At 44.7% G+C, this 26780-nt stretch overlaps 1 protein-coding gene across 4 annotated transcripts in view; it reads right to left on the reverse strand.

Annotated features, from left to right (window-relative positions):
* Positions 1-586: 586 nt before the first annotated feature.
* The window catches only part of LOC309383322 (cholinesterase-like), a 43405-nt gene continuing 17211 nt past the window's right edge, over positions 587-26780 (reverse strand). The window contains exons 1-5 of one of the 4 annotated variants that reach the window (XM_081935760.1): positions 15211-15338; positions 6145-7669; positions 5830-5984; positions 2707-2756; positions 587-894 (exon numbers count right to left, since the gene is read on the reverse strand). In XM_081935760.1, coding sequence (XP_081791886.1) covers positions 2746-2756; positions 5830-5984; positions 6145-7643 — 1665 coding nt within the window. In that variant the 5' untranslated portion in view covers positions 7644-7669; positions 15211-15338 and the 3' untranslated portion in view covers positions 587-894; positions 2707-2745. Of the gene's footprint in view, positions 1069-2706; positions 2757-5829; positions 5985-6144; positions 7670-15210; positions 15339-25936; positions 26415-26780 lie in introns of those variants that run through there. The other 3 variants (XM_081935759.1, XM_081935762.1, XM_081935761.1) reach the window with 3 other exon arrangements.

A 26780-nucleotide genomic window follows, 5' to 3' on the forward strand; every position in this document is an offset into this window, starting at 1 on the left:
TTTATTTTTTTTAGGCCTATCCTGCTCATCCATTCCTCCTGCAAATCATTCATGTAGTTGTTTCCATCTTTTTAAACATTCCTATGTGTGACTTTTCTGTCCTCTTGTAGCAGTACATTGGGCCATTCTAAAAAGTGTGTCTTTTATTACATTTGACAGTATCATCCATGGAATCCAAACTGAATGCAAAAAGAATGGAGATGGGTCTTGCCAAAATAACTTTCAAGAGAAACATTGGAAGTTTGGGATACGGGAAGGTAATGGTGATGGTTTCAGGAAGTAGTTGCTATGGGGAAATATTTGAAAAACCCAACTCTTAATGCTATGAACTTCTTCTAATTGGGCAACAAAAGGATCTACCTTTCCAAATCAGGACACATGGATTCCAGTAACTGCTAGAATCTGAGATCGAAACTGTTCTTAGCACATGAGGAAACATCTTTAACTAAAAGGCTCACATGCTAATTTAGCTATCTTGCCTAAACTAGTTTCTCCATATCAGGATATTTTAGAATACATTGGATTGCAATAACCAGCCCGTTAAATCAGTCCATTTACATGTGAGTCATATAGCAAAGTTTCCAGTCAGAAAGTCCTGTTTGCTTTATTTTGCTTTTCCATACTGCATCAACTTCTTACATTTTTGTGAGAACAACATGATTATTATCCAAAGAATTTAGACAGTCTTTATTAAAAGAGGTTAGCGTATTAATTAAGAGATAACAAATTACTCCTAACAATTTATTATTTTTACAGCAGAGATTATGTGGCTTTTCGTTGGCTCCTTATTCTTCTTCTAAGTTCCCCCCGAAAAGAACAAGGGATCCTTCTGGAAGGTTCTCTCGCACAGCTTGTCATCATTTCCCTAGGTCTTGATTTAGTCTTGATTGGTTCCTGAGAGAAATAAACAAACACATAAATGCTATTTTGAAGCCAACAAAGCTATAGTTAGAGCAGGTCTTTAAATGGTGCCTTTAAGATGTGGAAGCCATTTTCAAAGGGGTTCAAGTGGCAGCCCTTCCTTTTAGGCCCATTCAACAGGCAAAAAAAAGATTCCAGGATGCTCTTCTGTGTAGTAAAGTAGAATGGCAGGGTTTATTTATTTATTTATTATTTGTATCCTACCTTATTATTTTACAAATAACTCAAGGCAGCAAAGCTATCCATCACACCTTTCTCCTCTCCCCCCCCCCCCAACAGCAACCTTGTGAGGTGAACTGAGTTGAGAAAAAGTGATTGGTTCAAGGTCATCCTGCTGGCTTTCCTGGCTAAAGTAAGATTAGAACTCACGTCCTCCTGATGTCTAGCCTGGTGCCTTAATCTTAATAAGTCTATCCAAAGTGCTCTCTGTTCCCATCATATGCGAAACAAGATGGGTTTGTGGAATCAAAATGCAGGACTCAAAGCAAGTAATCAAGGATTGCTGCAATGTTTACAGTTAACAATGCGCACTGAACAAAATTCCCTCTAGAAATTTCCTCAGAAAGTAGTGGGAAGAACTTTTGTAGGTGCGCTTGTTAGATATTTACACTAACTACAGTGGTTTCCACCAAGGTCCTCTGTTCCGGCAGGAACAGAGGTTTAATCCTATTGGTCGAAGGGTCTGACAGCTCCCTATAAAAGGGCTGCTGTCAGACTCAACCTTCGCTGGATTGTTCGCACTTGTTGTTTACAATAAAGAGCTGTTACCATTAAGCCTGTGTGTGCCTATCCATTACCCAATCTAACAGCGCTCATATTTATACATTTCAAAATGGAGAGGGATTTATATGTATGCATACCAGAGGTGGTATTCATCAGGTTCTGACGAGTTCTGGAGAACGGGTAGCGGAAATTTTGAGAAGTTCGGAGAACCAGTAAATACCATCTCTGACTGGCCCCGCTCCCATCTATTCTCTGCCTCCTGAGTCCCAGTTACCGGGAGGGAATGGGGATTTTGTAGTAACCTTTCCCTGAAGTGAGGAGGGAATGGGGATTTTACAATATCGTTCCTCTAGAGTGGGGAGGGAATGGAGATTTTACGGTATCCTTCCCCTGCCACGCTCACCAAGCCACACCCACCAAGCCACACCCACAGAACCGGTAGTAAAAACATTTGAATCCCACCACTGATGCATACATATTGATAAGTAGTAACATAACTGATCTCAAGTTATTTCCTGCCCTTCTGTTATCTGCAGAAGACAATGGTCTTAGAAGAAATATGTGCATCTTGAAATTTAGGGTTTCCCATGGGAATATTCTGACAAAGGTCCCTTCCAACTCTGTTAATCTGTAATCTGTAAAATGTATCACAAGCCACTATGAGCTACAAGGACACATTCCTTATGTCTCCATTTGTCTATTAAACAATCCTCATCTGAAATGCTCATTTGCCACACAGTTTCCCTCTCCTGCTTCCTCTTCCTCATCACTGTGTAATCTTTTCTAGAAGTTATTCTTAATGGCTCATTCATTTATTCTTTACGCCCAAGGTTTACATTTGTTTATGCTGGGAGAAATCCTCCAGGTTTCTCTTCCACAAAGGTTGTTGGCCCCAGCTTGGAGAGCTTCCACTCCACACAGCGATGCTGAGCTACAAAAGGGCCACTTATTTGGAAAACCGATGGAAAACCATTATTTAGGAAAAAATTCAAGTCCCCCCCCTTTTTTTTGAAATTATCCAACTTGATTCTGATTGACAGCTATTAAGCATTGAATTCTTACCTCCTGTCTTCTTTCTAGTCTGATGAAATAGAATCACCCTTAGCACTTATCTGCAAAACAAAGAAAAATGAAATATTAAGGTAAGGTCAGTGGTGGGTTCCTACCAGTTCGGACCGGTTCAGCCGAAGCGGTAGTGATATGGCGGCCTGGGTCGCTGGAACCGGCAGCAACCCAGGTGTCAGCACTCCAAATATCACCCAGAATTAAATCAGAGTTCAAGACATAACTTTCATCAAAGTTCCGATTTAATAAGACAGACATGTTGGTACAAACTGTGGAAACCCGAATCTGAAAGCTTCCTAATTTTCCCCACCCTGTTGAAAGTTCAAGATCTTTCCCCCCACACCTACAAGTCCATCACATGGTCCAATGTTCCTCTGCCACTCTGGCCTTTCCACCCATCTAGTTCCGGTCAGGTGCAGAGGTACGGAGACAAAATATTACCTTGGGCTTCTAGAAAGGAATGTTTTATTTTGAAAACAAACACATTCTACTCCTAACTATTCCCCCCTCCCTATTCCGCACTAATGAAATAGCATAGAAAAAAATAATAGAAAGTGTGGCAGGCCAAAGATCCTAAAAGAAATATGACTGCAGGCCTGACACCAGGCCTGCCATACCCCCGAACCGGTTCCCCAGTCACCGCTGTTGCCGCCGCCATCTTGTTTTTCAGTTCTGCGTGTGTGCAGAACAATTTCTATTGAATTGTGCATTTCTTTGTTTTGCAGATAAGTGCTAAGGGTGATTCTATTTCATGTGCACGAGCAAATTGGCAGTAGCGCCGGCTGGAACCCACCCCATCTTATCTCTAAAGAATCTGAATCTTGAGGGGCAAATGACTTGGGTTTTGGAGTTTGTTAACTATCATAGTTACTTTGTATTTTTATCTGATTTATATTCTTTCTTTTAAAGTGATGTTCAGATTTATTAGTTTTTAACATTCCTAAACTGATAAACAAGCTGGAGATTAACTCCTGATAAGAAAAGTTTGTTAGTACAAATTGGAGTCTGGCTTATCCCTTCTGTTAACCCTAAACAACCTTTCTCCTTACAATTTATGCCCCTTCAGACCTCATTTTAATAAACATGTATTAAACATCTATTATCCTGTCCAATCAACTTTCCTCTTTCAGATTCCTTTGTTATGTTAACTATAAAAGGGGATGTAAGCTAAAGTTCAGGGTTCCCTCTTTGAAGGAGGGGAATCCCTTTTGTCTGAATATTCTGATAAATTGTAATAAAATAATCTTCCTTGTCTTGGTTTATCTCATTGGGGAATAGGCATCTTCCTTGTCTTGGTTTATCTCATTGGGGAATAGGCACTAGCCTGAAAAAGCCATATCTGGCCTTCAATCTAGCAGTTGGATTCTGAGGATTCCATGAATTCATGGCATAATATATATTTATTAAACATATGTCAAACCTATTGCTCGTCATACTGTCAGCCAGATGTTTAGAATGGATTTGACTTTTTTTTGGTCTACCTATTCAGCCCTTCCCAAAGAACTGGGAGAAGCAGAAATTGTTTGATGGTGTTAAAGGTATTGTTGCAGGATGTAAGCTGTTCTAAGTAAAGCTGCCTTTTGCAACTGACTGACGGGGATTTTGTCAATGCCAATGGTGTTCAAGTGGTGCTCCGGAAGTTCTGGGACTGATTACTATATTATTATTATTATTATTATTATTATTATTATTATTATTATTATTATTATTATTATTATTATTATTATTATTGCATCAACAGAATTGTATCACAGCGGCCAGTTGTTTCTCCGGATTTGGCATTAATTGCTAGTCGGGCCCCACCCAGGGGCCTAGGACGTCGTAACGTATTTTCGTAATATGTGTGCGGATCCAAGCAGTGCGGCTTTTTGCATTTGATTGATGGTGATTTTGTCAATTTTTAACTGTTTTAAATATTATTATTATTATTATTATTATTATTATTATTATTATTATTATTATTATATTATTATTATTATTATTATTATTATTATTATTATTATTATTATTATTATTATTATTATTATTAATTCTTTTATTCATTGAACATGAAACTCAGTCAAGTGAACATTTAAAAATGTGTCACAAATACCATTGACTGGTGCTAATGGTTGATATGGATTGCTGCCAGTGTCCTAGATGTTGTGTGCGGATCCAAGCAGTGTGACCTTTTGCATTTGACTGATGGTGATTTTTGTCAATTTTTAACTGTTTTAAATGTAATTCCAGTGCTTTTGGGATAGCACCCAGTGTGCCGATTACCACTGGAATTACCACTGCTGGTTTATGCCATAATCGTTGAATTTCGATTTTTAAGTCCTGGTATTTCGCGATTTTTTCATATTCCTTTTCGGCAACCCTGCTATCACCTGGTATTGCGATGTCTATGATTGTAACCTTATTTTTCTCAACCAGTGTGATGTCTGGTGTGTTATGCGCCAGTATTTTATCCGTTTGTATGCGAAAGTCCCACAAGATCTTGACCATCTGACCCTCGATGACTTTTTCAGGCTTATGTTCCCACCAGTTTGTTGCTGTTTTAATATTATAATTTTTGCACAAATTCCAGTGGATCATTTGTGCCACTGAATTGTGCCGCATTTTATAGTCAGTCTGCACAATTTTTTTACAGCAGCTGATTATGATGATGATGATGATGATGATGATGATGATGATGATTATTATGTTAATCTTTGATGAGATTCACAGCCTTTGGGGCTGGTTGGTAGCTCAACAGCTCGAGTCCTAACCAAGGACCTAGGAACTATTAAGGTATCGTCGGAGGATATAAGTTGTTCCAAGTTGGGTGGTTTTTTGTAGAGTCAGAATGTTCAAGTCAGGTAAATTTAGAATTTTTGATGTTATCTTTATGTGAGCAACTAGGGCATACAGAGTGATTTCCTGAGACATGACTAGAGACCAAATCTTGGGAGGTTTTTCCAGCCCCTGCAAAAAGTGACCAAAAATAATTTTAAGAGATTTTTAGAGATCACTCTGTGAGTGAGGTGGTTGACCTTTAAATTTGATCTTGTAAAAAATAAATATAAATAAGATATTTAGAAATAGCTTGTTCATCAGTCACTACTGCCATCCAAAGGCAGGACAAATAGCCAAACTTACGTGACTTTGACAAATGCTTCTTTAGGAAACTGCAGTGGTGGACAGGCTCTTTCTCTGTTTCCTGGGATGAATCACTATTAAGAACAAAGAAATTCTGCTCCGTGGAATTATAGAGCGGCCACTCGTCCTTGGTGGCCACCAACCCGTCAGGATTCCTATGAAGGAAGAAAAGGATACAGATTTTCCAAAGAGTCAAGTCATTTAAATATAAGGAAGAATCCAAGTCACCAACCATCAGGAGTTTAGTTTACTTGTTGAATGGAAAGGCTTTCTTTGGAGTTAAAATAAAAATTAGAAATAAAGCGAACCACTTACCCAGTTCTGGCAAACTCTGCCCAGTAGTGCATCATCTTACGGCTCAGCCTGGCTTCAGCCACTGTATAGGTTTGATTGACAGGAAACACTGATTCAAGGCTTCCAAAAATATAAGCAATCTCAGCATCATGGTGTGGTCCTGTCCATTGAGGCCAAGAGGAGCTTGAAGGGTGGTGTGCAAATAAATAGGCATATACAGGAGTCCCTGTATTCCTGATATTTCCTGCAACTTCAATCATTGGGCATGCAATGGCCAAATCCGTAAAGAGGTTGGACAGAGCGGAGCGGAACTGTGCTGGGCCATCATTTCCTTCGCTGTACCTCAGTGCAATACTCTGAACGTCATCTTCACTTGCATTTGGCACCAACATTCTTATCCCTTTCAGAAGCTGCTCCTCATTGATGAGACTTTCCTTAACGTCAGAGAAAATATCGTGGATAAATGTGCTCCCTTCATCAGACACTTTTCCCATGAGGACAGGTTTGACTTGAATTTGCCCCTCCTCCATGAGCTTTTCTGGATCACCAAGCAAAAAGTCCCCATCTATGGTAGGCCTGAGTGGAAAATTTAGAAGGCAGTCCTGGTTCAAGACCAAAGAATCTTGTTGCCGAATAAGTTCAGAAACATTTTTTGTTTGCAGACAATGCATTATACTGGTATTATTGTCCTCAGAGCAACCTAGCAAATGAACGAATTTCAGTGATAACTGTTTGGCATCCTCGGGAGACCTCCAAGCCCAGAAGGCATTGCCTGTTCCACTCTGCATCACCGCTTGCGCAAAAAGATCCTGGCTTTTTGGTGCGAGAAGATGGAAATTCACAGAAGCTCCTCCAGCACTGTGGCCAAAAAGGGTCACCCGAGAAGGATCTCCCCCCAAAGCAGCTGCATTCTCTTTTATCCACTTCAGGGCCAACTGTTGGTCCCACAAGCCTAAGTTCCCTGGCACAATTGGTGGCAAGTATAGAAAGCCCAGGGCTCCCAAGCGATAATTGATGGTGACCACAATGACATTCTCAGTGGCAGCCAAAGATGCACCATTGAACAAGGGCAGGGAAGACGTGGCACCTCCATATCCCCCTGAGTGTATCCAGACCAAAACAGGCACTGGTGAAGAAGGTTGTGGGTGTGGCACCCACATGTTGAGGGAAAGGCAATCTTCTGACAGCGGTGTTTTAGGATTCCACACCATTGCTGCAGTGTCTTCGTAGTTAATAGATTGAGGACAGGAATTGCCAAAGCTGGTGGCCTCCAGTGTTTGCTTCCATGGCTGATGTGGAAGAGGTTTCTGGAGACGCAACTTCCCCAGGGGAGGCTCAGCATAAGGAACGCCTAGATAGGCTGTCACAGATCGAAGGCCAGCCAGGAACGTCTTGCCCTTAATAGGGCCATTGCTGGTTATGACCACTGTGTCCCCAGTAGAAGCAGAAGTAGAAGCCAGTGGAAAGAGGAGGAGAAGGAGGAGGCATTGTAAGAGTGACGGGAATAGCAGACAAGGCATTGCAACAGTAGGACTAGTCAGTGGACCTGGAAAAAATTGGAACCAATATGAGATTATTCCTCTTACTGCATAAGCCCACCTAATACCAATTCATCATTGATTTTACCGTGATGTTGGGACTCCTTTTTTGCTGAGGACAGTAATGGGGAGCAGGGAGTGACTTAGTCACCTTTCTCCTTCTCCATGAAGTGTCTCCAAGGTTCCAGAAGAAACGCTTAGAACTCCTGGTTACCGATCCGCTAGCTCAGCGAATTGAGTTTTGACACAGAATGGCTAGTAAATTTTCTCTAAGGTTACCAATACGTTTTTGTTATATATTGTTTGTGTTACATGTTGTTTATGTTACATATTTTATCTTTTTAACTTATTCCAAAATCCTTTTCTAGAACTTGGTGTACCAATCCCTATCTTGTGGGTTATGGTTAAAATACAACTGAAATAAATAACAATGTAAAACAGTGGTAGTCAACCTGGTCCCTAATGCCCACTAGTGGGCATTCCAGCTTTCATGGTGGGCGGTAGGAGTTTGCTGTAACTCTGCTTTATAAATTTTATAAAGTAAAGTTACTTCCCTACTTTATAAATCACCATTACTGTGGAACCAGTGGGCGGATAGAAAATTTTACTACTAACAGAGATACAAAAGTGGGCGGTAGGTATAAAAAGGTTGACTACCCCTGATGTAAAGTATCCCCAAATCAACATTTTTATTTCTCCAATCCTGCTTTAAATCATCCAAGAATACAGCTGAATCTCTCTCTCTCTCTCTCTCTCTCTCTCTCCCTCCCTCCCTCCCTCCCTCCCTCCCTCCCTCTCTCTCTCTCTCTCTCTCTCTCTCTCTCTCACACACACACACACACACACACACACACACAGAGCAATTTTTCTTATTTCAGTATAGGATTTTCCATCTGAGACCAGCCTATTTGTAGACCACCATAGTTTAAGGCAGTGCTCTTTACTTTTCAACATCTGAACAATTTTCCAAATTTTTTTTTTAACGGAGGCATAAAACTGAATTTGTGCTGTTCAAAAGATTCCCAAGTCCCAAAACCCCATTAGCCTTTCAGAAGGCCCTGAAAAATGGTTTCCCCCAAAACCATGGGAAGCCCAGCCTGAGCCTGAATAATGGCTACATTACCTTTGGGTGGATATCTTTCTCCCACAAGGTTGCTTATATTTATTTCTTAAGATTTTTACATTTGTGATATTGTTTAAATAGTTGATTGCAGAAATCATAATCAGTCAGATGGGTCGCCTTATAAATTTGTCAAATCAATATTTTTTTTCTTTATATAGCCATCCATCTCACAAAAACAAACCCTGATGGACACACAACGATCAATAAAATTAAACAAAATCATTTCCACAGTGGAGAAAGTCGTTGAAAAACTGAGCTTTTTACCACTGTAGACCTTTCACACATGAATACTGTGGGAAAGAAGAAGGGAATATTTTGGGGAATATTAAAAAAGCATATTTCTCCTAAATTAAAAATGGGGAAAATCTTAAGGGAGACAGAAACCAGCACCAGTCTCCCTGCCCAAAACAGAAACTGAGGAGGCCAGCTTATAGAAATGAAGATTTGGTAATCCATTCAGAAAGACTGGGTCTTTCAGATGTTCAGATGTTGAAAAGTAAAAAGCACTGTCTTAAACTGGTTAACTGACCTCACTGTTGGGAAGTTTCTCCTTAATTCCAGGTTGCTTCTTTTAGAATAGAATAACAGAGTTAGAAGGGAACTTGGAGGTCTTCTAGTCCAACCCCCTGCCTAGGCAGGAAACCCTATACCATTCCAGACAAATGATTGTCCAATCTCTTCTTAAAAACTTCCAGTGTTGGAACATTCACAACTTCTGGAGGCAAGTTGTTCCACTGATTAATTATTCTAATTGTCAGAAAATTTCTCCTTAGTTCTAAGTTGCTTCTTTCCTTGATTAGTTTTCACCCATTGCTTCTTGTCCTGCCCTCAGGTACTTTGGAGAATAGTTTGACTCCCTCTTCTTCGTGGCAACCCCTGAGATATTGGAACACTGATACAATGTCTCCCCTGGTCCTTCTTTTCATTAAACTAAAAATACCCAACTCCCGCAACCGTTCTTCATATGTTTTAGTCTCCAGTCCCCTAATCATCTTTGTTGCTCTTCTCTGCACTCTTTCTAGAGTCTCCACATCTTTTCTACATCGTGGCGACCAAAACTGAATGCAGTATTCCAAGTGTGGCCTTACCAAGGCATTATAAAGTGGTATTAACACTTCACGTGATCTTGATTCTATCCCTCTGTTGATGCAGCCTAGAACTGTGTTGGCTTTTTTGGCAGGTGCTGCACACTGAAGGCTCATATTTAAATGGTTGTCCACTAGGACTCCAAGATCCATCTCACAGTTACTACTATTGAACAAGGTACCACATATACCCGGGATGGCGAACCTATGGCACATGTTCCACAGCTGGCACACGGAGCCATTTGTCAGGGCACACAAGGTATTGCCCTGTCAGCTGGCCAGCACGCATGAGTTCAGCCTTTTTTTAAAGCCATTTTTTGCCCTCCCCAGGCTCCAGAGGCTTTATAGGAGCCTGGGGAAGGTGAAAAGAGCCTCCCCCACCCCGGAGGCCCTCCAGAGGCTTCAGGAGCTTCCTGAAGGTCCCTGAAGCCTCCGGAGGGCCTCCTGGGGGGGGCGGGGGAGGCTGTTTTCTCCCTCCCCAGGGTCCTATAAAGCCTCTGGAGCCTGGAGAGGGTGAAAAAAGCATGCAAAAAATGGGGGGAGTGCCTCTCATATGAGCATGAGCACTCCGGGGGTCGCGCATTGCATTATGGGTGTGGCACGCCTGCGCATGCGCTCCCCCCACTTATGGCACGAGAGCCAAAAAAGGTTCGCCATCGCTGACATATACTGTACCTGTGCATGTCGTCTTTCTTGCCTAAATGTTTTCTTGCCTAAATTTTGTCCGACATTCCCTTTTCCTGCCAGAGTTTTTCAACCAACTGAAATGTTAATCAGCTTTGGGCATTTCTAATCTTGAATTTGGTCGCAGCACATATAATCCTCGACTTAGTAACACTCCTGTTACTAAGCAAGACAGTTAAGTGAGTTTTGCTCTATTTTGCGATCTTTCCTGCCACAGTTGTTAAGAATCGCTGGAGCTGTTCAGTTAGTAACATGGTTGTTAAGTGAATCAAGCTTCCCCAACTGACTTGGCTCCCAAAAATGTGATCACGTGACACACACACACCCCTAGGACATACAGCTGTCATAAATACATGCCAGGTGCCAACTGTCTGGATTTTGATCCTGTGACTGTGGGGATGCTGCAGTGGTTATAAGCTGCCTGGAGTCCCTGAGAGGGAGTTGGACGGGCATACAAAATGTCTTAAATGAACAGTTAAAATGAACGTCTTGCCTAAGTTTTTATTCCTTTTCCAAACAGTGCCAATACTTAAAAAAGACGCAAACCTGGAAGAATGGCAGAAAAGTGTTAATAAATTTGTTTGGGCAGGGAAGAAACCGAGAATAAAACTTAAAATAATGCAGGATATACGTGAAAGAGGAGGTTTGAAAATGCCTAACTTAAAATTATACTATGAAGCAGTAGTTTTAACAACAATTAGTGACTGGATTAACCTAACAGAGGATAGAATACTGAATGTTGAGGGTTATGATGTGGTATATGGCTGGCATGCTTACTTAATATATGATAAAAAAGTAGACAAGATCTTCAAAAGTCATATCTTATAGAATTCTTTGCTGCGAGTTTGGAAAAAATATCAATATAAACTAAATGACAAGATACCTATGTGGGGGGTGCCCAGGCAAGCAATAGAAAATATAAGTACAGAACAAAAACAAGATGTGGCTACATATAAAGAACTTCTTAGTATGGATAGAGGTGTGCTGCAGTTGAAATCTTTGGATGTATTAAGAGACGAAAGGATAATTCAAACGTGGTTCCACTATGGACAGCTGCAGGCTAGATGGCAAAAAGATCAGAAAGCTGGTATTACTCAAAATGAGGATAACTTGGTAAAACAAATTGGGGACCAGGGTCCAATGCACATAAAAAGGTTGTATAATGTATTGATAGAAATAGACTCCGAAACAGAATTAGTCAAAGACTGCATGATAAAGTGGGCACAAAACTTTGAGGAACCAATAATGATGGAAACATGGGAAAAGATCTGGGTAAAAAATGTAAAATTCACACAAGCTCAGAATTTGAGAGAAAATTTTTATAAGATGCTTTATAGATGGCACCTTGATCCAAAAAAAACTAGCGTGTATGTACCCAAACTTACAATCCAAGTGTTGGAGATGTGACAGTGCTGATGCCACGTATTACCATATCTGGTGGACCTGTAAGAAAGTTAAAGCATTCTGGATAAAAATATGGTGGATCATTCAAAATATTTTGAAAAAGGGGATAAAATTCCTGCCCCCGTTGTTCTTGTTAGGTATAGTTCCAGATTCTACTGTTATAGAGACGAACTTGATTTTGAATCTAACGACGGCAGCAAGATTGTTGGTGGCGCAATATTGGAAGAAGGAAGAGTTGCCTACTATACAAGAATGGACATTAAAAGTAGTAAACCTAGCCGGGATGGCCAAAATATCAGCGTATTTGAAGGACCACTCAGATAAGAAATACAAGCTGGATTGGAAAAAATGGATTGATTATATTCAAAAGAAATACCAGGCTAAAAAGCTTCAATTAGCTTATGAATGAAGGCATAAGCAATATTACAAATTACTCAAAGTTAGCTGGAGAAAGGGGGAGTTAAAGCACAAGAATGGTTGAATGTTAAAATTAGTTAGCTTATGTTAGCATATGTTTGTCAAATGATTATACCCTGAACTTTGCTCTGGGAGGTCGGGGGGGAGGGAGGGATGGAGATGGGGTAGGGTTGGGGGGAGAGGGAGGGGAGGGAGAAAACAATTGTAAAACTTATTAAAACTTTATTTAAAAAAAGAAGAGTAGGAGTAGGGGACAGGTAAGGGAAGAAGGAAGGGGAAGAAGAGGGAAGGAAGGAAGAGGGAGGGAGAGGAGGGTGGAAGGGAGAGGAAGAAAAGGAGAGAGGGTAGGAAGGGGAAAGGAAGAGTAGGAATAGGGGAGAGGTAAGGGAAGAAGGAAGGGGAAGGAGAGGAGGGAAGGAGAGGGTGGAAGGGAGAGAAAGAGAGAGGGTAGGAAGGGGAAGAAGAAGAGTAGGAGTAGGGGACAAGTAAGGGAAGAAGGAAGGGGAAGAAGAGGGAAGGAAGGAAGAGGTAAAGAGAGGAGGGTGGAAGGGAAAGGAAGAGAAGGAGAGAGGGTAGGAAGGGGAAGAGGAAGAATAGGAATAGGGGAGAGGTAAGGGAAGAAGGAAGAGGAAGGAGAGGAGGGAAGGAGAGGGTGGAAGGGAGAGAAAGAGAAAGAGAGAGGGTAGGAAGGGGAAGAAGAAGAGTAGGAGTAGGGGAAAGGTAAGTGAAGAAGGAAGGGGAAGAAGAGGGAAGGAAGGAAGAGGGAAGGAGAGGAGGGTGGAAGGGAGAGAAAGAGAAGGAGAGAGGGTAGGAAGGGGAAGAGGAAGAGTAGGAATAGGGGAGAGGTAAGGGAAGAAGGAAGGGGAAGGAGAGGAGGGAAGGAGAGGGTGGAAGGGAGAGAAAGAGAAAGAGAGAGGGTAGGAAGGGGAAGACGAAGAGTAGGAGTAGGGGACAGGTAAGGGAAGAAGGAAGGGGAAGAAGAGGGAAGGAAGGAAGAGGGAAGGAGAGGAGGGTGGAAGGGAGAGAAAGAGAAGGAGAGAGGGTAGGAAGGGGAAGAGGAAGAGTAGGAATAGGGGAGAGGTAAGGGAAGAAGAAAGGGGAAGGAGAGGAGGGAAGGAGAGGGTGGAAGGGAGAGAAAGAGAAAGAGAGAGGGTAGGAAGGGGAAGAGGAAGAGTAGGAATAGGGGAGAGGTAAGGGAAGAAGGAAGAGGAAGGAGAGAAGGTAAGGAGAGGGTGGAAGGGAGAGAAAGAGAAGGAGAGAGGGTAGGAAGGGGAAGAGGAAGAGTAGGAATAGGGGAGAGGTAAGGGAAGAAGAAAGGGGAAGGAGAGGAGGGAAGGAGAGGGTGGAAGGGAGAGAAAGAGAAAGAGAGAGGGTAGGAAGGGGAAGAGGAAGAGTAGGAATAGGGGAGAGGTAAGGGAAGAAGGAAGAGGAAGGAGAGAAGGTAAGGAGAGGGTGGAAGGGAGAGAAAGAGAAAGAGAGAGGGTAGGAAGGGGAAGAAGAAGAGTAGGAGTAGGGGACAGGTAAGGGAAGAAGGAAGGGGAAGAGGAGGGAAGGAAGGAAGAGGGAAGGAGAGGAGGGTGGAAGGGAGAGAAAGAGAAGGAGAGAGGGTAGGAAGGGGAAGAGGAAGAGTAGGAATAGGGGAGAGGTAAGGGAAGAAGAAAGGGGAAGGAGAGGAGGGAAGGAGAGGGTGGAAGGGAGAGAAAGAGAAAGAGAGAGGGTAGGAAGGGGAAGAGGAAGAATAGGAATAGGGGAGAGGTAAGGGAAGAAGGAAGAGGAAGGAGAGAAGGTAAGGAGAGGGTGGAAGGGAGAGAAAGAGAAAGAGAGAGGGTAGGAAGGGGAAGAAGAAGAGTAGGAGTAGGGGACAGGTAAGGGAAGAAGGAAGGGGAAGAAGAGGGAAGGAAGGAAGAGGGAAGGAGAGGAGGGTGGAAGGTAGAGAAAGAGAAGGAGAGAGGGTAGGAAGGGGAAGAGGAAGAGTAGGAATAGGGGAGAGGTAAGGGAAGAAGAAAGAGGAAGGAGAGGAGGGAAGGAGAGGGTGGAAGGGAGAGAAAGAGAAAGAGAGAGGGTAGGAAGGGGAAGAGAAAGAGTAGGAATAGGGGAGAGATAAGGGAAGAAGGAAGAGGAAGGAGAGAAGGTAAGGAGAGGGTGGAAGGGAGAGAAAGAGAGAGGGTAGGAAGGGGAAGAAGAAGAGTAGGAGTAGGGGACAGGTAAGGGAAGAAGGAAGGGGAAGAGGAGGGAAGGAAGGAAGAGGGAAGGAGAGGAGGGTGGAAGGGAGAGAAAGAGAAGGAGAGAGGGTAGGAAGGGGAAGAGGAAGAGTAGGAATAGGGGAGAGGTAAGGGAAGAAGGAAGAGGAAGGAGAGGAGGGAAGGAGAGGGTGGAAGGGAGAGAAAGAAGAGAGAGGGTAGGAAGAGTAGGAGTAGGGGAGAGGTAAGGTAAGGAAGAGGAAAGAGAGGAGGAAGGAAGAAAGTAGAGAAGGGAAGGAGAGAGAAAAGATAGGAAAATAAGGTGGTGTCAAAAAAGGCAGATGGGACGGTAAATAAAGCAACCCAAACTGTATATTATAACCTTTTAAATGGAATAAGAAATGTACCAGAATGACAAATGTAAAGAAGAAGAATAACTATGTGAATGTATACTTATAATTGTATGTAAGAGAATAAAAAATAAAAAACTTTAATTAAAAAACATGTCTTAAATTAACAAATAAGTTTAGTACTTTGGCTGAAGAGATTGTGAGATCTCTTTGCATATGTCCAACCTAAAATAAAATTCTACTCCCTTTCCTAAAAATAATCTTCCAGTTCTAAATGGAAAAAAATGATCTTTTAAAATTCCTTACCTGCTTGTCAGATTGAACAGGATTACTTGTAAATAACAACTTCTGCTTATTCCAAAGAGGGGAGCAGTTTCTTGGCTGATCAGACTGTATCCTGATATCGCACAAATAAGGATCATGAAGAGAGAATCTTTATATAGTGCAGGGATTTGCATTGACCAATTGGATTTTGCCCATAAAGAGGGAGGAATCAGCAAGTATTGGCAAAAGGTTCCAAAATCAAAGCGGTGGAAACGCAGAGAACATCAACCAAAGGGGATACAGAGGACAATCGCTATCTCTCGTGTGCAACCTGCAGCCTTGAAAAGAGCCTTAACAACATCTGCCCAGATTTCAAACAATTAAAGAATCTGAAAACAAATAACACTCTCTGAAGTGTTCTTAAACTCAGATGCTGATCAGGTTCGTTTTTCTTGCTTCTTCCTGAGTATTGTTCCTATTGAAAAAGAAGGATGAATAACTAAGCGTGTTACTAAAGTTTAATGAGAGCCATATGCTTTCATATAACTTTTTCATAAAATCATCAGGCTGGAAGGGACCTTGGAGGTCTTCTAGTTCAACCCCACACAAAAACAGGAGACCTAGGCTTATACCAACCCAATCAAATGGTTGTCCAGTCTGATTTTTGAAAACCTGCACAAGCTCCAAATTGGGGGGGGGGGGGTTGTTGTTACAGGTAGCTCTCGATTTGTGACCACAGTGGAGCCCAAAAGTTATGTTGCTAAATGAGAAAGTTGTTAAGTGAACTTTGCCACCTCCCCCTTCTTTCTTGTCACGGTCCCAAAGCACCTGAGGGCAGGACAAGAAGCAATGGGTGAAAACTAATCAAGGAGAGAAGCAACTTAGAACTGAGGAGAAATTTTCTGGCAATTAGAACAATTAATCAGTGGAACAACTTGCCTCCAGAAGTTGTGAATGCTCCAACACTGGAAGTTTTAAAGAAGATGTTGGATAACCATTTGTCTGGTGCAGTGACGTGCGGTCAGGGGAGGCAAGGGAGGCAGAGCCTCACCTCTCTTCATGAAATAATAGTATATAATATTATATACTATATATATATATATATATAATATTATAATATTATACATTCGTACGTGCGCGCCCGGGAGCTGCGGAGGGCAGAGGCAGAAATGTTGTCGGCGCTCCCAGATGACGAAGGCACGAAAGCGACAGTCGACAGTCGCTTTTGTGCCTTCGTCATCCGGAAACACCGACATTTCTGCCTCCGCAGCTCCCGGGCGCGCACGGACGGAGGTAAACAGAATGGTGCCGATCCGATCCGGCGTGCGACTGACCGAGGATCGGGCTGCCTCGCTCGCTCTTTTGTCCACCCGGATCTGCTCGGTGTCGCTGTGGCTACCTCCGTTCGTGCGCGCCCGGCAGAATGTCGGCGTTTCCGGATGACGAAGGCACAAAAACCACTGTCGACTGTCGCTTTTGTGCCTTCATCATTTGGAAACGCCGACATTCTGCCAGGCGCGCATGGACGGAGGTAGGCAGAATGGCGCCGATCCGATCCGGCGGGCGAGCGACCGAGGATCGGGCTGCTTCGCTCGCTCTTTCGTCCGCCCGGATCGGCTCGGCACCATTCTGCCTACCTCCGTCCATGCGCACCCGGGAGCTGCGGAGGGCGGAGGAAGAAATGTCGGCGTTTCCGGATGACGTCATCCGGGAGCACCGACAACATCAGCACAGACGGAGGTAGCCACAGCGAAACCGAGGCGATCCGGGCGGACGAAAGAGCGAGCGAGGCAGCCCGATCCTCGGTCGCTCGCCTGCCGGATCGGCTCGGCACCATTTGGCCTACCTCCGTCCATGCGCGCCTGGGAGCTGCGGAGGGCGGAGGCAGAAATGTCAGCGTTTCCGGATGACGTCATTGGGAGCGCCGACAACATCAGCATGGACGGAGGTAGCCACAGCGACACCGAGGCGATCCGGGCGGACAAAAGAGCGAGCGAGGCAGCCCGATCCTCGGTCGCTCGCCCGCCGGATCACCTTGGCGCCATTTGGCCTACCTCCGTCCGTGCGCACCCAGGAGCTGCGGAGGGCGGAGGCAGTAATGTGTGCCTCCAGCACACGTGGTCCCATTCCCCGCCTTCCTGATGACGTCACCAGCCTCACCAGCCATTAACCTCACAGCACGTCACTGGTCTGGTGTAGGGTTTCCTGCTTAAGCAGGGGATTGGATTAAAAGCCCTCCAAGGTCCCTTCCAACTCTGTTATTCTGCAACAGTTGTTAAGTGAATCACTGCATTTATTAACTTAGCAACATGGTTGTTAAGTGAACATGGCTTGCCTTTGCCTTTGCTTGTCAGAAAAGGTCGCAAAAGGAGATCACGTGATCCCAGGACTCAGCAACTGTCATGAATATGAGCCAGTTGCCAAGCATCTGAATTTTGATCACATGATCATGGGGATGCTTCAACGGTCATAAGTGGGGAAACGGTCATAAGTCACTTTTTCCAGTACTGTTGTAACTTTGAACTGCCACTAAATGAATGGCTGTAAGTCAAGGACTAGCTGTACATTTTAATCACCCTAGAGGTGACGATAAATTGTCTATGGGAATTCCAGCCACAACCAAATTCATACAACTGATTCTGATTTTCTACTTGTAATTCTGCACATCTCTTTTTTTTTCTTCTATGAAGAATGGAATCTTGTCCTACTTTTGCAATCAACCTACTCAAATAAGATTCTGCTCTGTCCAAAAGTTCAAGTTTATTTACTTTCCTTCTGTAAACATTCTCCAACCATTCCCTGGTGTGGATTTTGGCTTTTGCGGAAGTCTATGTTGTCTTTAATTACATAAAAAAATCCTTTTTGTTACATAAAAAATAAATTAGAAATGTTAGGTTTTATTTTTTGCACTTCCAAGCAAAGTTTTAATGTGTTTCAGCTGGGTCATATGAATGGGGATCAAACTGTAAAATGAATATATATAAGAGAAGTAGATGCTCTGAGAGGAAGACCTTGGTTGGATAGAATTGATGATATTCTGAAAAAAGAGAGAGTTTAAAGAGTAAAAAAATCAATGGTTGAAGAAGTGGATCCATAGGGCGGAAGCAAGAATGGTTTGCAAGGATGCAAGGAATTGAAGAGGTACTGGACAGATGTGCACTTTCTGCTTGCACACTCACTAGTATAAAAGGAAGAGTGGAAAGTGCTTCTTGAAGGCAGAAACAGATGATGTTGTCCCAGGAGTGAAACCCAGCAGGTTCTGACAGGTTCTGGAGAATCAATAGCGGAAATTTTGAGTAGTTCGGAGAATCAGCAAATACCACCTCTGGCTGGCCCCAGAATTGTGTGGGAATGGAGACTTTGCAGTATCCTTCCCCTGCCACACCCACCAAGCCACGTCCACAGAACCGGTAGTAAAAAAAGTTGAATTTCACCACTGTGTTGTCCTCCACCTATGGCCAGCCCTTTGCAAATACACCCCATGTCCATATTTCCTAGAAAATATCTTTTAAAAGTGTTCTTTTCCAAGCAGAACTGCCTTCAGAAAATAGAAAGTCCTCAACTTATGACCACAATTGGGGCCAGAGTTTCCATTGCTAAGCAGAGAGGTTGTTAGGCGAGTTGTGTCTTTTATGACCTCTTTTTTTTTTACCAAGGTTGTTAAATGAATCCCTGCATTTGTTAAGTGAATCACACAGTCATTAAGTGAAGGGAAATTATTTTTTAAAAAAGTGAAGATGGTGGCGACATAAGTACCCAGTAACTGGCTGACCAACCGCACTCAACGTGTAGTCCTCAATGGAACTGCATCTACATGGAGGGAAGGATGCAGTGGAGTACCCAAGGCTCTGTTTTAGGTCCAGTACTCTTCAACATCTTCATCAATGATTTGGACGAGGGGATAGATGGGGAAATTATCAAATTTGCAGACAACACCAAGTTAGCAGGAATAGTCAACCCTCCAGAAGATAGGCTAAAGATACAGAAGGATCTTGACAGACTTGAACATTGGGCTCTATCTAGCAAAATGAAAAAGGTAAGGCTCTACATTTAGGCAAGAAAAGAAAATTCACATGTACAGTATAGGTGGTACCGTGCTCAATAGTAGTAACTGTGAGAAGGATCTTAGAGTCCTAGTGGACAACCATTTAAATATGAGCCGGAGATGTGCAGCAGTTGCCAAAAAAGCCAACACAGTTCTAGGCTGCATAAACAGAGGGATAGACTTAAGATCACGTGAAGTGTTAATACCAGTTTATAATGCCTTGGTAAGGCCACACTTGGAATACTGGATTCAGTTTTGTTCACCACTTGTGCGCTCATGTGACGCTTCTGCCCATGCACAGAAGCATCTGGGTAGGTGGGCAGAGCCTCCTGCCGCCACCACTGGTTTGCCCAATCTGGAGCGAACTGGCAGGAACCCACCTCTGGTTTGTTCTCCTTAAGTTTGTGTGCCATTCTTTCATTTTGTTAAAAGGCAAGTTTTTTTTATTTTTTTAGGCCTATCCTGCTCATCCATTCCTCCTGCAAATCATTCATGTAGTTGTTTCTATCTTTTTAAACATTCCTATGTGTGACTTTTCTGTCCTCTTGTAGCAGTACATTGGGCCATTCTAAAAAGTGTGTCTTTTATTACATTTGACAGTATCATCCATGGAATCCAAACTGAATGCAAAAAGAATGGAGATGGGTCTTGCCAAAATAACTTTCAAGAGAAACATGGGGAGTTTGGGATATGGGAAGGTAATGGAGATGGTTTCAGGAAGTAGTTGCTATGGAGAAATCGTTGAAAAACCCAACTCTTAATGCTATGAACTTCTGCTAATTGGGCATCAAAAGGATCTACCTTTCCAAATCAGGACATATGGATTCCAGTAACTGCTAGTGTTAGATCGGGTAATGGAAAGGCACACAAGGCTAAAGGCAACAACAGCTCTTTATTAAAGTACACAAGTAAGAACAATCCAGCGAAGGTTGAGTCTGACAGCAGCCCTTTTATAGGGAGCTGTCAGACCCTTCGACCAATGAGATTAAACCTCTGTTCCCGCAGGAACAGAGGACCTTGGTGGAAACCACTATAGTTGAAGCAAGTATCTAACAGCTAGAATCTGAGATCGAAACTGTTTTTAGCACATGAGGAAACACCTTTAACTAAAAGGCTCACATGCTAATTTAGCTATCTTGCGTAAACTGGTTTCTCCCTATCAGGATATTTTAGAATAAATTGGATTGCAATAACCAGCCCGTTAAATCAGTCCATTTACATGTGAGTCATATAGCAAAGTTTCCAGAAATACGCATGCCCAAGATGGTGGGTCCTGTCGTGTTTGAGGAGAGCTTCGGAGAGACGATTGTCCTTCTAGGGGCTTGCAGGGGGTACCCTATCCCATCGTTGGTTCCAGGTCCAGCTATGAGAACTTCCTGGGACCTCGGGGATACCCTCGAGCTGCAATGTCCTGTTTTGTAGCTGGAATGTCGTGAATGAAATGGGGCGGTTGGCGGTCAAAGGAGAATGGAGAGCGTCGGTGGCTGCCGGCGTGGGTGAGGTCAGCGGCTGTGGCAGGACGCCCAGCCTGGGGTCTCTGCAGCCGGTGTGGGTGTGGTCAGCAGCAGCAGCGGTGGGACGCCCAGCCTGGGGTCTCTGCAGCCGGCGTGGGAGTGGTCGGCGGTGGCGGCAGTACGCCCAGCCTGGGGTCTCTGCAGCCGGTGTGGGTGTGGTCAGCGGCAGCGGCGGCGGGATGCCCGGCCTGGGGTCTCTGCAGCCGTTGTGGGTGTGGTCAGCGGCAGTAGCGGTGGGACGCCCGGCCTGGGGTCTCTGCAGCTGCCGCTCCCCACGCCGTGGTGTTATCCCGGTTGCTCCCTCCCTCCACCTTGCTTATGGACATGATAAATTGGATCAGTGGGGAGTGGCTGAGGCAGCTGGCATTGATATTGACACCAGCGGAAGATGACTTCCGTAGTTGGCGTGGACGTGGTTGGAGTGGGGGATGGTCCTTCGTTGTGGCCCCTCCAGTATCACCGCCGTTGCCTGGGCCACCGTACTGTGCCATTTGGCCATTTGGCCCCTCCTCCTGTGACACTATGAACTGGGTCAACGGAGTGTGGCCCTGGCAACGGATATGAGTGCGGCTGGTGTGGACGGAGCTTAGCTGTTTTTGTCGTTGAAGTTGGAGCAGCCGCTGCCGCTGCCGCTGTCCTCACTGGCCACTTCACCACCTCACAAGTTAGCATCTGCTGTGATTTGACAGCTGGCTGTTACTCTTACATATTGTCCTTAACACCGACCATTTCTATGATTGACATAAGCTTCCCGCTACCCCCTTGAACACTGTCGGCTGCCCCTCCCATGGACATGTCATCTCCTTGTTCCATCTCCCCATGATGTCATCCCGTTTGATTGATGCCACACTCTCCTCTATGTTATACTGCGACAGAACTTTACTCCCTTCGGGAACTCCCCCTTTCCCGGTAATGGCCTTCTTGCCTATCAAGGCGCTTCCTTAATGATGGATCTTGGGATCCCGAGAGGTGGCATGCGAAGAAGAGATTTCTTAGGGGTTTCTTACATGGGTTTTAAAATCAAATTTTAAGGGGGGCGGGGGGGTTGATTCGGATGGCTCAGACAAGCTTGGGTGGGAGTCTGCCAGGGCACAGGCCAAAGCTAACTAATGGATACGGGTCGGGAATGCTGGGAAGGGTTGGGATTCTGGGGGAGACATTAATCCATTCCATTGGGGGGTTCACCATCTCTACTGTTTGTGGGAGAGACAGATATGGTGGGGGCCGAGGGCGAAACTATGTTCGGGGGGCGCGGGTTCACTGTTTAAGAGTGATCGTTCATTCCAACCCTCATCGCCCTTCTTGCACCCCGGGTGCTCGGGATTACAGGACCCTGGTCTCCTGCTGGTGTCGCTTAACTCCAGGTCCGTGGTACATAAGGCTTCCCTCATTTACAACCTCATACAAGAATTTAGAGCGGACCTGGCATGCATTATGGAGACCTGGTTGGGCCATGAGGGAGGTGTTCCCCTTAGTGAACTATGCCCACCAGGCTTCTGGGCGTTTCACCAGCCGAGAGCCCAGGGCAAGGGCGGGGGGGTGGCGGTGGTTATTAGGGAAAGTTTCAGACCTCAGGAGGTCATTGTGCCTCAGATAGGCGGGTGTGAGTCCCTTTTTGTGAAATGGGGCCTTGGAGTTCAGGTGGGCCTTTTTGTTACGTATCTGTCTCCCTGCTGCGTTTCATCGGCCCTGCCGGATCTGCTGCATATGATAGCTGGATTGGCGGTTGATTAACCCAGGCTTATGATCCTGGGGGGTTTCAATCTGCCTTCCATTGGCGAGACATCTGAGTCAGCTCGGGAGTTCATGCCTTCCATGACGGCTATGGACCTAACTCAGTTAATTCAAGACACCACCCATAATAGGGGACACACCCTCGACCTGATTTTTGTCTCTGGGCAGTGGATGAATGATCTAGATTTAGGGGATATTTCTATTCAACCCTTGTCATGGTCTAATCATTTCCTCATCAGGCTTGACTTCCATACTCCTACTCCTCGCCGCAGGGAGACGGAACCGACTAGATGGTTCCGCTCCAGGCGTCTGATGGACCCTGAAAGGTTCCTGATGGAGCTTGGGACTTTTCCTGAATCCCTTGCTCACAACTCGACGGAAGCCCTAGTGGAAGCCTGGGATAGGGCGGCCACTGGGGCCTTGGATCGCGTTTTGCCTTTGCTGCCTCGGACCCGGTGTCGATCCCGGGTGGCTCCCTCGTTTACCGAAGAGCTCCGGGAGATGAAACACTGGAAAAGACGCCTAGAGAGTGTTTGGAGGGCCAGCTGGTCCGAATCTGATCGAACACTAGTAAAAATTCATATTAAATCCTACTTAGTGGCGATAAAAGCGGCAAAACGGCAACATTTTCCCGCTCTTATCACGTCAGCAGATAACTGCCAAGCCGCCATGTTTAGGGTGACCCGCTCCTTACTTAACCAAGGAACTGGGAAAGACCCCTTGCAGGGTAGGGCTGAAGAATTTGTTCAGTATCTGCAGGATAAAATCGCTCAGATCTGGACAAGCTTGGACTCTGACTGGGGAGATTCGGGCAAGTCGATGGGGATGAATCTTATGGAGACAATCTGGGATGAGTTTGACCCTGTGACCACTGAGGGCATGGACAGTATTATGGGGAGACTGAGTGCTGCCACTTGTGTGCTGGACCCGTGTCCTTCTTGGTTAGTTTCGGCTTCCCGGGAGGTGACACGAGGCTCGCTCCAGGCAATTACCAATACTTGTTTGTTTGTTTTTTGGATTTATATGCCACCCTTCTCCCAAAGGACTTCATTGAGAGAAGGGTTCTTTCCCACCGCCTTGAAGGAGGCAGTGGTGAGGCCCCTCCTTAAGAAGCCTTCCCTGGACCCAGCTTCTTTAGCCAACTATCATCTGGTCTCCAACCTTCGCTTTGTAGCAAATGTTGTAGAGAGTGTGGTAGCATGTCAGCTTCCCCAGTACCTGGATGAAGCTGTCTACCTGGATCCATTTCAGTCGGGTTTCAGGCCCGGGTACAGCATGGAGACGGAATTGGTCGCATTGGTCAATGATCTCTGGCGGGCCCGGGACAGGGGCTGCTCCGCTGTCCTGGTCCTATTAGATCTCTCTGCGGCTTTCGATACCATCGACCATGGTATCCTACTGCGACGACCCAGGAGGTTGGGAGTGGGGGGCACCATTTCACGGTGGTTCTCCTCCTACCTGTCAGATCGGTCACAGTTCGTGTTGACTGGAGGGCAGGGATCGACCCCAGGCGCGTCACTTGTGGGGTGCCCCAGGGGTTTGTTTCTCTCACCCCTCCTGTTCAACATATATATGAAACCGCTGGGCGAGATCATCGGTGGTTTTGGGGTACGGTATCATCAATATGCTGATGATACCCAACTTTTCATCTCTACCTCAAACCACCCAAATGATGCCCTCGACGTGATGTCCCGATGCCTGGAGGCTGTGCGGATCTGGATGGGGTGGAACAGGCTCATGCTCAATCCTTCTAAGACTGAGTGGCTGTGGTTTCCGTCATCCCGGTTTGTGCATCTTGTTCCATCTTTGATGATAGGGGGAGAAATTTTAGCCCCCTCAGAGAGGGCCCACAATCTGGGAGTCCTCCTGGACATGCGGCTTAGTTTAGAAGAACACCTGATGGCTGTGACCAGGGGGAGCTTTTACCAGGTTCGCCTGGTACGTCAGCTGTGCCCCTTCCTGGATCTGGATGCTCTATGCACAGTCACTCACGCCCTCCTCCTTTCTCGCCTGGACTACTGCAACGCTCTCTAGATGGGGCTGCCCTTGAAGAGCACCCGGAGGCTTCAGCTGGTCTAGAATGCAGCCGGGCAGACTATCATGGGGGTACCTAGGTGCTCCCATGTTACACTCCTTTTAGGCGGCCTGCACTGGTTGCCGGTTGTTTTCCGGGTGCGATTCAAGGTACTAATTATGACCTTTAAAGCACTCCATGGCTTAGGTCCAGGGTACCTGCGAGACCACCTACTGCCACCAGTAGCCTCCCACCGTCCAGTGCGATCCCACAGGGTGGGCCTCCTCAGGGTGCCGTCAGCCAGACAGTGTTGTCTGGCGACCGCCAGGGGGAGAGCCTACTCTATGGGAGCGCCTTCCCTCTGGAATGAGCTGCCCCCGGAGCTTCGCATAATCCCCGACCTCCGGTCCTTCCAACGTGCCCTAAAAAGTTGGCTTTTCCAGCAAGCTGGCCTGGCCTGTTAATTTTATACAATAATACAATAGTAGAGTTGGAAGGGACCTTGGAGGCCTTCTAGTCCAACCCCCTGCCTAGGCAGGAAACCCTATACCATTTCAGACAGATGGCTATCCAACATCTTCTTAAAGACTTCCAGTGTTGGGGCATTCACAACTTCTGGAGGCAAGCTGTTCCACTGATTAATTGTTCTAACTGTCAGGAAATTTCTCCTCAGTTCTAAGTTGCTTCTCTCCTTGATTAGCTTCCACCCATTGCTTCTTGTTCTACCCTCAGGTGCCTTGGAGAATAGTTTGACTCCCTCTTCTTTGTGGCAACCCCTGAGATATTGGAACACTGCTATCATGTCTCCCCTAGTCCTTCTTTCTCTTAAGCTAGACATACCCAGTTCCTGCAACCGTTCTTCATATGTTTTAGTCTCCAGTCCCCTAATCATCTTTGTTGCTCTTCTCTGCACTCTTTCTAGAGTCTCCACATCTTTTTTACATCGTGGCGACCAGAACTGAATGCAGTATTCCAAGTGTGGCCTTACCAAGGCATTATAAAGTGGTATTAACACTTCACGTGATCTTGATTCTATCCCTCTGTTGATGCAGCCTAGAACTGTGTTGGCTTTTTTGGCAACTGCTGCACACTGCTGGCTCATATTTAAATGGTTGTCCACTAGAACTCCAAGATCCCTCTCACAGTTACTACTATTGAGCACGGTACCACCTATACTGTACCTGTGCATTCCGTTTTTGTTGCCTAAATGTAGACCCTTACTCTTTTCACCATTGAATTTCATTTTATTAGATAGTGCCCAATGTTCAAGTTTGTCAAGATCCTAATTTTTATCTAATTTTTAAAATGTTATTGTTATATTAATTGGGTTTGTTTTTTGGATACTTATCTAATTCCCTTTTAACTTTTGTAATATGTGTTTTTTTAATGTTGTACGCTGCCCTGAGTCCTTTTGGGAGAAGGGCAGCATGTAAATCCAATAAACAATAACAACAACAGTCATAAATTCCTGTTTGCTTTATTTTGCTTTAACATACTGCATCAACTTCTTACATTGTTGTGAGAACAACAGGATTGTTATGCAAAGAATTTAGATAGAATTTTATTTATTAAAAGAGGTTAGCATATTTATTAAGAGGGAACAAATTACTCCTAACAGTTTATTATTTTTATAGCAGAGATTATGTGGCTTTTCGCTGGCTCCTTATTCTAAGTTCCCACCAAAAAGAACAAGGGATCCTTCTGGAAGGTTCTCTCGCACAGCTTGTCATCATTTCCCTTGGTCTTGATTTAGTCTTGATTGGTTCCTGAGAGAAATAAACAAACACATAAATGCTATTTTGAAGCCAACAAAGCTATAGTTAGAGCAGGTCGTTAAATGGTGCCTTTAAGATGTGGAAGCCATTTTCAAAGGGGTTCAAGCAGCAACCCTTCCTGGTAGGCCATTCAACAGACAAAGCAGAGATTCCAGGATGCTCTTCTGTGTAGTAAAGTAGAATAGCAGGGTTTATTTATTTATTTATTATTTGTATCCTACCTTATTATTTTACAAATAACTGAAGGCAGCAAAGCTATCCATCACACCTTTCTCCTCTCCCCCCCACCAACAGCAACCTTGTGAGGTGAACTGAGTTGAGAAAAAGTGATTGGCTCAAAGTCATCCTGCTGGCTTTCCTGGCTAAAGTAAGATTAGAACTCACGGCCTCCTGATGTCTAGCCTGGTGCCTTAATCTTAAAAAGTCCATCCAAAGTGCTCTCTGTTCCCATCATACACTAAACAAGATGGGGTTTGTGGAATCAAAATGCAGGACCCAAAGCAAGCAATCAAGGATTGCTGCAATGTTTA

Source organism: Natrix helvetica (assembly GCF_964273705.1).
Source record: "Natrix helvetica genome assembly, chromosome: 1".
Lineage (NCBI taxonomy): Eukaryota > Metazoa > Chordata > Lepidosauria > Squamata > Natricidae > Natrix > Natrix helvetica.